Source organism: Pichia kudriavzevii, chromosome 3 (assembly GCF_003054445.1).
Source record: "Pichia kudriavzevii chromosome 3, complete sequence".
Lineage (NCBI taxonomy): Eukaryota > Fungi > Ascomycota > Pichiomycetes > Pichiales > Pichiaceae > Pichia > Pichia kudriavzevii.
Window position 1 is genome coordinate 857694 of NC_042508.1, and position 10325 is coordinate 868018.

Consider the following 10325-nt stretch of genomic DNA (forward strand, 5'->3'; position numbering starts at 1 on the left):
CCGTCAAAAGCAAGGTGTTTGAAGGAACCTCCATGTTTTATATTATATTATTCCTTCCGTTGAAACTACATCAATAAAGCCTCAGTCTGTACGACACATGAAACTATTAAACAAATCGAAAGTTGCTGCCAGCCACGCCGCTGCAGCCTGTCTAATCTCGGATACTGTTTTCTAGTTATTGTCTCTCTTAGTACATAACAGTGTGAAACTTCCAAAAAAAAAAAAAAAAAAAACACCGAATACAAATAGACATTAACCATGAAATTATTTATTGGGTGCTCACGGTTATATAAAAAAAAAATCCAGGCTACCCCAGTATCTGATCAACAACACCGATAGGGAGATCGTAAATGCCGCTTGTGCTCCGATGTGTATACTTGAGCACATCTTCTACATGCTTCACATCCTGTAACTCTGTTATCACGACACCGGTATGGTCCACAATATTTCGATTGTCACAGACGGGCAATGTCAACACCTCTGTGTTGTAAGAAAACACTCCCACGTAAAGGTACGCCAGCACAACTAAAGCATACGCAGGAATGGCAAGTGCCCACCATCTTGATGGATAGTAATATACACCCAATGCATGGAGAACATTCTCAGGGAGGATAGACCACGCTATCCATATAGCCAGAAACACACCTGAAACAACATGAGCAGCAAACCCCTTGTACTCCGCCTGGGGGGTCACCCCCGTTGAGACAGTCACGTCTGAGTCTCGTGCCAACTCATCCGATACTAGGGAGAGCGGCTGGGCTGCTGATGCAGCCATAGTAGGATCCATGGTTTGTACATGTTATCTACAGATAATCTAGGTATGCCCCATGGCTATTTTTCTACAGCTTGTCTTTTTTTTTCCATAGTCGCCTACAGCGACTGGTGGGTACAAAGGCGGCGTTCAAAGATACATTTAAATTTGTAATAATTACCCGTTTCTCTGGAGGCTCGGCTATTTTGTCGCAGACCGGGTAATATTTGGAAATCGACTAATCTAACTGTTCAATCCACTTGAGGATTTAAAATGAAATTTCTAAAACAAAAGTACAATGAAAATAGAATGACTAGTCGTCCGAGAAACCAGATTGCCCTCTCGGTTCAGTTCCCTTCAATTTCACGTACGCATATTCTCGTGTCTTTATGAAGACATAAACAACAGTAATAATTCCAACAATCAAAGTTACACCGACAAGAGTCAGATTTAATGGAATCGGGTTCATATTAAAAGTGGTGTGGGTGTACTTGTCTAACAGAGTTTGTAAGAAGTTGCCAAAACCGGCAATAGTCATGATTGATCCGTATATAGTTCCAAATGTCTCAAATCCAAAAACCTTTGCACAATAATCAGAGATTGAAGTGTAAAAGAAAGGTCTGTATGACACGAAAACCAAAACATGCAAAACACCTGCAATAAATGAATTTCTCACAATTCCCAAAATGCCAATGAATAAGGAGACACCGAGTAATGCGATTAAAACAATATAAGTAGGGAAACTGTCTAGAAACAAGCCAACAAAGGGAATCGATACGATACCTCCCAATGGTAGTGCAATATCGAATATCTTGTTCAAAGAATTGGCCATGTCAATTGAACCAAATAAATAAACGTATTGTGAGTTAACTGTTGCCACGAAATAATTCAACCTGAGCATTTGAATGGTTGAAAACAAGCACATGAGTATGAACCACCAGGTTTTGAATTGATAATTGACACTATATCCATGCAAGATTCCGAAAATTGAGTAAGATAATTCCGTCTTAGATTTAGTAGCGTCTTCTAATTCTTCCTCAATATATACAGACTTATAAGCGTCACCTAAAGACGAACGACGTCTGGCATTGTTCAAAAACGGTGTTGTCTCGTTTGTACTTCCACAACTTACGGCTGAGTGTATATGCTCTTCTTGCGCAGCAGCGAGTGAAAGAGCCCTTTGTTGATCTGTTGGATTCGGTATTAGCTCTGGTGGCGGTGTGAGATAGGATTCGTTTGGCATGATGAGTAGCTGAACAACAACCATAAATACCGGAACTGCAAGATAGATTTGGTAAAATTTAGACAAGGTGAAATATGATGGGTAAGATAGGTACAGTTTCTTGTACACGACAAAGACAGCGGACGATGTATCAAATGCACCCGTTAGTAATGCAAGAACTAAACCTGATTTTTCGGGAAAGGCATTTGATAGCTGAAACGATGAAATATAGGAGAATGGTCCACCTAGAGCCATGAATGAATAACCAAAAAGATATGGATCAAACATCTTGATAGAATCAGCATAAATAAAGACAACTGATGCAACAAACAGGAAAAAAGCACCAATTAGCCCACATACTCTTGGGCCATATTGGTCAAGGGTACGTCCAATGAGCAACGCTGATACGTTTGTTAGTGCGGCACCCACTGTAAACATTGTGTTCAATTTTAGGTCTTGCTTGGAACATTTGGAGACAACACCGTCTGGATGCAACTCCGTTTTCAAAGACGGAGGTGTCAATCTTGATAGTAGATCCACAAACGAGTCTACAGACTCTGAGTCTGTGAAGTTGGTAGTAGTGCATAGGTCCTCATAGATACCCTGCTCAATCAAAGTGGGTTTCAAAGCAGCAAACCCAAATATAGGTCCTGCTCCAAATAGACACCAAATCACAGCGCAAACAACCTGTAAGTACCTTCTTCTCTTTGGCGCCTCAAAAAAATACATTGTCCTTTAGTCAATCCTGTGTGGCAAAGCACCAGTTTTACCAGGTCTAAACAACTCTCAGAAGGAAAAGTCGGGGATTTCGTGTCCTGATAAGGAGCGAAGAAAATCCACCTTGAAACGAGAGTTGCAAATTTGTAGATAAGAGATCTCGGTAATTTCCGACTATGGTTGTGAGAAGAACAATAGGTTGTGCCTTATTGAAGAAGCAGCGACTTTGATCGATGAGAGAAGAAAAGGGAGGGAATGGGAAAAGAAGACTATTATTTAAATTTACTAGAAAGGAGAAAAGAGGTTCTTCGTTATGTTTTGCAAAATTGGCACAGTCGGTTAAAGTACAACAACAAGGAGGGGGTTGAATTAGAGATATTGCCATAGTGGAAAATGTCCATTCGATGGTGTCTTTTTCGCATTTCAGCGGATTTTTCTCTAATTTTTTTTTTTTTCGCATTAAACTTTTTTTTCTTATTTTATTTATTTCGTGTTTACGTATGTCAATCTGAGCCCAGTTTCAGCTATATAGGTGTTATGTCTCCAGAAAATTTACAACAGCCGTTGGGTTTGTGGTTTATTAAACCTTAGAATGGATGTCTTAAGCCAGAGTATGTACATTGGACAGATTGGAGATTGAATTGTGGGATTTGTAATTACTAACAACCGAAATAGTCACACTTGAAGGTTTGCCAGAGGGATATATAACCACCCTCTGCCATTCGTCAAGCTTTAACATCTTATTCCTTGCTACCATGAATGGAGAGTTGTTTGCCTATAAAACCGATGGTTTTGGGGATGGTTTGGGGAAAGGGCCTATTTGGAAGTCATATTTTGGACAGCCAGTTCTACAGATCTGTTGCTATGAAAGTACGATATTCATTCTACATCCATTCAGTGTCTCCGTTGGACAGATAAATACAGGTTCCGCAGAACCTCCTTGTTTTGAAATTTCTGGTGAAGTCAAACAGCTCAGTTCAGTGAATCAATGCATATACCAAATGATGAAAATGAGTGAAATTACCAACACCTTAATAATCGCCACTTCTAATGGCAGACTAACAATGTACAACTTGCCTGATCTCAATATCTATGATGAAATTAACCTTGAACATAAAATACAGACTTTTGATATGATGTTAAATTATTTAGTTGTTTCAACTAACAATAGGGAAAATGAAATCTTTGATACATCGTGTAGAAAATTCATACACTTGAAGAAACAGAGTTCTGGCTTTAAATATCCAATTACAACAGCAATCAAAATTCTCAATTCAACCACCGACATGAACGATTTGCCCCATGACTTGATCTTTGCTCAGGCCGGGTTGGAAGGGAAAGTTTCAATTGTCACTACTACAATCGAATCTCAAACAGAACCAACAGTCACTCTAAATACAGCTGCACGATCTGCACCAATCTCATCGTCTGTTACTAATCCTTCAGGGATATACATCCCACATGACGAAAAGAAATTTATTTTCCGTGCACATAGATCGACTCTTTCCGATAACAACATCTTGGTTGGACCAATTTACTCACTGAGTATGGTCAACGGATACTTGGTTACATCTGGCTACGGCGGAGATAACAAACAAGGCGGGAAAGTTGAAGGAAGTGTATGTTTCTGGGATATTAACCACAAACGTCGGGTAAAACTGTGTCGAGGATTCCCCCATAGTGTTGTGCAAACCTGCTCCTGGAATACAGAGTCAGGTAAATCCATCCTAGTCTGTGGTTGCAGCGATGATTCCTTCAAAAATATGCCAGTTCCAGCAGAGTCTTCCAGCTTTGTTCATACTGTTCCTCCTAGCTCTATTGTTGTCATGGTGCTGGGCGAACGAAAATGGTAAAAGGGAATTCTCCGCACTTCGACCAACGTTGTTCGAGGGTGAAATATTATCGGTCGATCTTTAGTTATCCGCTACTTCAATTATTCTGCGTTGTCCACTACGTACTGTGCTGCACCCACATTTGATTGTCTTCTATTCCGCCCAAACCGAAGTAACTCCAAATTCCCACTCCCTCCTCTGACATCACATTTTGATCCATCTACTACTGTGCCTGTATTCAAGAGATACTACGCATTTTTCTTCAAAAGCATGTCTTCCAATTCAGATCAAAGATCTTCCTCGAAGTCAAAGTTAAATTCAAGAACGGCTACTACGACTTCCATTAGCCAATCACTAACCGGATTGAAGAGATTAGCATCTGGTGCTCAGTTTTACTGGTATCTGACACTATTGTCTACCCTTTATTCTTCAATACTCTGCATACTTAATTCCTTCATACGAGGTAGTAATAATGAAGTCACCATTGGGTACTATTCGATGGCTTTATCTTCCATTTTGACCACATACCTAATTATCATGAGACAAACATATAAGTACAAGCCCCTCAGTGTGTTGATTGGACAAATCTGGCATTTATTTCAACATTTAAGTACACCTAATCAATCAAACAGAGAAAATCAACCCACTCAAGGTGATACTTCCTCAGATTCAGGCACAAGTGCAGGCACTGGTGTTGAAAGACACTCTCAGTTGAATCCAAAGTATTCCAATAACATTTTGCGTGATGAGAACGCACAGTATTTGCTATTTGCATTTGCTCACTGGTTATTTGCTTCACCTTCTTTTGGTGCCATAAATTCATCAGTTTTATATTCATTCACAATCTATGCATTTTTTCATGCTTGCCATTACACATATACCAACATAATCCCATTGGTACCTAATATATCAAAGGAGAGAAAGGCCCAATGGACTCAGGTGTTACAGTATATTTTCCGTCTGAATCATGAAAGGTCCAGAATGGTTGCTGCTAACTCGGAGATATTCTTGGTCACATACTACATAACTCCTCTGATTAAGATTGTTCTTAGACTTATTTCAGGTAGATTTTGGTCAGCAGCTCGTGGTGAAACAACCCAGTTTTGGTTTGATTTCAAGTCTGTTATTTTATTTTTTGTCACAATAATATTTTTGCGTGCTAGGTTCTTGATTGACAAATATACACGCACACAAGTTCAAGGGTATGATGCCAATTTGTTGAGAGTTGTGGCTTCCCCTATGTTTCCTGCGCCTCTCAGAAATACAGTGTTGAATTTTAGACAGTTTTGGCTCAGCCTAGCAAAAATGGTCAGCGTTATTTAAATCGGTAGGAACCAGCTTGACCAAATACACCGCCTTTTTTCTCTAGAAATGTAACACTATTTTAAAGACCAGATAAGATTATCCAATATGAAATAAAACTGATAATCAATCACCATATCTAGTACTTTTTTCTCTTTCCTAAAAACTTTTAAGGGGTTTCCGCTTCTCCTTTCCTTATAATATACTACATAAGCTCAAAAAACTTTACTATCATCACTCTCACATTCTTCCTGATAGATTAGTAATATAACTCTGGTATCCCAGTTTCTGTTTGAGCAAAAATTCAGCTCAAATTTAAATTAGTGAATGTACGTTTCTCGACTAGGAAATTCAAACGGTTTCTCAGCTTGAGAATTCCAGGCTGGCGTCCCTACCCTCTTCTGTTATATCTTCGTTTCACACTTTATATTGATTCAACTGTCACTCACACATAGTCCAAAAGGAGAACTTTAACAACCTGCTATTGACTGAACTAGATTTTAGACGACATTTTTTTAAAGTGATATAAAAGAAGAAACCATATCATTCTTATACCCATCTGAAATAGTTTTAGGCACAGTTATTTTCATAATCTCTACAGAATATAAAATACGTATACCACAGGATAGTAGAACCACCTCATACCAAGCAGATACACGTATCACATCAGAAGACATCGTGAATATTTTTTGAAAAATAATGACAGCAATTGCCAAGAAATCTGTGGCCACGAAAAGTGTTCCTAGTAAATCTGTGCCAAAGAAATCCACCCCTTTTGATAATTCCCATTACAACAATCCTACGCAAAAGGAAACTTGCGACATAATAACAAAACCACAAACCAACTACTTGGAAAATAAAGGATTGGAATCGTTTGTTTCATTCCCTCCTTGTATTCATTTGCAAAAAGTTATGGAGTCGAGTTCAAGAGATGCCATCTTGAAAACCTATTCGGCAAGTATAAAGATTGTTGCATTAGGACTGCAGTCATTAGATGAAGAGAGAAATAATAATAGTAACAACAACCCAAACGCATATAGTCGATTAGCATACGTTGACAAGGAGGGCAAAACCCTTAGTCTCAAAGCATTACAAAGAGCAAGATCTAAGATTATAAAATGTAATGATTGTGTCAACTCGAATTCTGCTTGTCACACGAAATTGCTGATGTGTTTACAATGTACAAATATTGGATGTTGGTCTGGAAAACATGCTTTGATGCATGCTAAAAGTACAGGACATGTTTTCGGTAAGTTTCACTTAAGCTCCGAGGAAGGAAAGCTCCAACCACTAATAAAAAACAGTATTTTCACTTGAACATACTCAAGCTTTTAACAACATACTAACACTATTTTGTTATGTTTCTCTAACAGGTATTAATGCCAATAATGGCGAACTAATATGTCTAAAGTGCACCGATCTAGTGTCACATCCCTTGCTAGAACGTATAAGGTGCAAAACTTTGAAATCTATTGGTGTTTTGAAGAATTCTTTAAATACGCCATATTTTAAAGTTGAACATGAATTAAACAAACGGCAAATTATCCATGACCTATCGCATCTTCCATCTCTCAAAGAAACGATGGGTCTAAGGGGGTTTATCAATTTGGGATCAACATGTTTTATGTCTTCAGTTTTGCAAACAGTTATCCACAATCCATATCTGAAAAGGTACTATTTAAGTGGTGGTCACTTGAATTGTCCAAAGGATCGTAATGAATGTCTCTCTTGTTGCTTGAATGATATATTTCAAGACTTTTTCACCAATCCTGCGATTGTGGGCTATGGACTAACATCCTTTATCGAGGCGGCATGGAGAGTGAAAAGATCATTAGCTGGTTATAGTGAACAAGATGCGCATGAATTCTGGCAGTTTCTGATTCACCAGATACACAAAAACGATACAACGAGTGCCAGATACTTAAAAAACAAGGAAAGCACACCAGCTGTTGAGAACGATAATACCAGGCAACCAGAGCCAAAAAGTTGTGATTGTATTATTCACAAGACATTTTCGGGCACTTTAGAAAGTACCTTAACTTGTACTGTCTGCGGGTCATCAAGGAAGATAGAAGATCCCATGCTAGATGTGTCATTGGAAATACAAGATAAAAGGGATGGTGAAAAAGCCTCTTTAGCAGATCTGCACTCCTGTTTTATGAAATACACAAAGGTAGAGGATCTAGATGTTCTATATGAATGCCAAAGTTGCAAAACCAGAACTAAAGTAACGAAAAGGTTGGCCCTCAAGAAATTGCCACCGGTCTTGAGTATACAGCTAAAAAGATTTGAGCATTTAGGGGTGAGTTCTAAAATAGATTATCATATCGATATTCCTCATATTCTGGACGTTCAAGAGTACGTTTCCAAATCCGGTTATAATAACCAGGTTACTACCTATGAGCTGTTTGGTATAGTTTGTCATTTAGGAAGTGTCAACACAGGCCATTATCTAGCATATGTTAAAGCAACAAATGGCATGTGGTTTAAATTTGATGACGCAAAGATTACTAGAATGAATGAAGCTGATGTCAGAAAAGTCAATGCTTATATGGTCTTCTATTGTATAAGTGAATACAGTAAATAAAAATTTTGCACTTATTAGGACGGTTTACATTCTATAAAATTATACCTTATAGAAAATATTCTAATCAAAAAAGTCATCCTCATCGGATTGACTGTCATCTGACAACCCGCTCTTGCCTCTCAGACTTTTCTTTTGAAACCTCAACTTATGAGATTCCCTCAAATCGTCATCCTCTTCTTGATTTATAATTAGTCTTTTGTCTTTGATATCGATCGATCCTAGATCAACTAATAATGCTTCGACATCTTTCAATGTTGTGTCATTTCCATTGAGCATCAACAATGTAACCAGCTGTTTCACTAATTCCCCATCTTTGTATATCAATATCGTCGGACAATTTTTCTCGGGATAACCTTCAATAGCTCTTTGTCCTTCAATTTCGCAAAACTTGATTTCTTTGAACTTTTGTGCAGCTTCTCTAAGTATAATACTCAATAACCTCGATTGAAGTTGACTTTCATTTGATAAATGGACAAAAACAGTTGCATCTTTAGATGCTTCAGTGACTTCCCTTTGCCATTCAGGTTTGGAAATTGGATAAATTGATCCAAACTTTTCTCTACTTGCAAGCTGTCTCATCTCTGCCATTCTTTTTTGTTTATAGATTGCCAAAAAATCTTCGTCTTCCTCATCTTCAAGTGCTTCTAATTCGTCTATGTCTAGATCTTCTAATCTATTTTCATGTTGCTTAGCAATTGCATCTGCCAGCGCCTCTTCTAGCTGTTCGGTTGGATCTGGTTCTTTTTCTGGTATAATACCTTTTGAACGCAAAATATCGTTCCATTCTGTATCTTCCGTAAGATCGACCTCAACTTGAACCTTTTGATCAGGGAATCCTGGAAGCATTTTACTAGTGCTTCTGAACTGCTAAAAAAATTAGAAAAGCTTGAATGTTTGTGGAATGTTGCTACAACATATATCTCTGGATTTTTCAAATAACGTATTTTCCAAATACCAAAAAAAATAAAGGAAAACTCCCTATCAGGGGCTCGAACCCTGGACATTTCGGTCGACTTCTTAAAGAATTCTTAAAAGCCGAACGCTCTACCGACTGAGCTAACAGGGAATTTCTTAAAAAGATTATGGTTGTGATTTTTTTATTTTATATAGAAAGTTCCCACGTGAGGCATTTTGTTTTGAATGTTGAAGTCCATGAATTTTTGTCACAGTTTTTTCATTTCTAAAATCTTTTTGAGTCAGATGCTACCGTTCATACACAGAATTGAGTTTAATGGCGATTATTATAACTAATATGCCAAATTAATCAATAACCTGGTTGTACAAACTTGAAATTATAATCAAGACACATAGTAATTTCACATTAGTATTATAATACCTTATAAATAAGACATTGAATAAACTGTATATGCATTGCGTTTAATATTATATTAATTACACAGACATACTGTCAGAGTCAATATAGGTGAATACCATGCCGCAACTTCATTATGAAAGATTTGGTTTATGTGTTGTTGTTTTTGCGAAAATACATGTCTAATTTTGAAAATCTTAAAGTTGAGTTTTTCCAGGTTCTGAACCAAATAAGCTGACCGTTTTTTTTATTATATTTGTATAATCATAGGTATAATTATAATTGCAATTATATTTACAGCTATATAGACTAATTCTCACTTTGATCAAGTATAGGTACCTAACTAGACCATTTGGGTTTTGCTTCAGACACAATGTTATTACTTTGCGTACATACCTAACTTTTCAATTAAAGAAATATTGATATCAATGCAAATAAATTCTTACGGTAAGACCATTACCGCCAATTATTTCCATTATATAACGTGAAGCAAAACCCAAAGTTTAATAAAAGCCTCAACAATTACTTAGGAAAACATGTACATAACCAACATATCAACGTTAATTGATATACCTAGTTTCTAAATATTGATTGGTGATAAT

General features: G+C 37.4%; 6 protein-coding genes and 1 non-coding gene across 7 annotated transcripts; 3 read left to right on the top strand and 4 right to left on the bottom strand.

Annotated features, from left to right (window-relative positions):
* Positions 1–307: 307 nt before the first annotated feature.
* Positions 308–787, bottom strand: C5L36_0C03960 (uncharacterized protein; the record flags this gene model as incomplete). Its single annotated transcript, XM_029466076.1, has 1 exon — positions 308–787. The coding sequence occupies one exon, from the start codon at positions 785–787 to the stop codon at positions 308–310; it is 480 nt and encodes a 159-aa protein (XP_029321936.1).
* A 277-nt stretch (positions 788–1064) lies between these two features.
* Positions 1065–2702, bottom strand: C5L36_0C03970 (uncharacterized protein; the record flags this gene model as incomplete). The annotated part of the gene is made up of 1 exon (XM_029466077.1): positions 1065–2702. One exon carries the CDS (start codon positions 2700–2702, stop codon positions 1065–1067), a length of 1638 nt encoding a protein of 545 aa, XP_029321937.1.
* Positions 2703–3445: 743 nt separating this feature from the next.
* C5L36_0C03975 (uncharacterized protein) lies at positions 3446–4543 on the top strand (the record flags this gene model as incomplete). The annotated part of the gene is made up of 1 exon (XM_029466078.1): positions 3446–4543. One exon carries the CDS (start codon positions 3446–3448, stop codon positions 4541–4543), a length of 1098 nt encoding a protein of 365 aa, XP_029321938.1.
* A 249-nt stretch (positions 4544–4792) lies between these two features.
* C5L36_0C03980 (uncharacterized protein) lies at positions 4793–5845 on the top strand (the record flags this gene model as incomplete). The annotated part of the gene is made up of 1 exon (XM_029466079.1): positions 4793–5845. The coding sequence occupies one exon, from the start codon at positions 4793–4795 to the stop codon at positions 5843–5845; it is 1053 nt and encodes a 350-aa protein (XP_029321939.1).
* A 678-nt stretch (positions 5846–6523) lies between these two features.
* C5L36_0C03990 (uncharacterized protein) lies at positions 6524–8411 on the top strand (the record flags this gene model as incomplete). Its single annotated transcript, XM_029466080.1, has 2 exons — positions 6524–7073; positions 7198–8411. The coding sequence occupies 2 exons, from the start codon at positions 6524–6526 to the stop codon at positions 8409–8411; spliced, it is 1764 nt and encodes a 587-aa protein (XP_029321940.1).
* Positions 8412–8471: 60 nt separating this feature from the next.
* On the bottom strand, positions 8472–9257 carry C5L36_0C04000 (uncharacterized protein; the record flags this gene model as incomplete). The annotated part of the gene is made up of 1 exon (XM_029466081.1): positions 8472–9257. One exon carries the CDS (start codon positions 9255–9257, stop codon positions 8472–8474), a length of 786 nt encoding a protein of 261 aa, XP_029321941.1.
* Positions 9258–9385: 128 nt separating this feature from the next.
* C5L36_0Ctrna6K lies at positions 9386–9477 on the bottom strand. The gene has a single exon. It is a non-coding gene; the product is annotated as a tRNA-Lys (tRNA).
* Between the last annotated feature and the right edge of the window lie 848 nt (positions 9478–10325).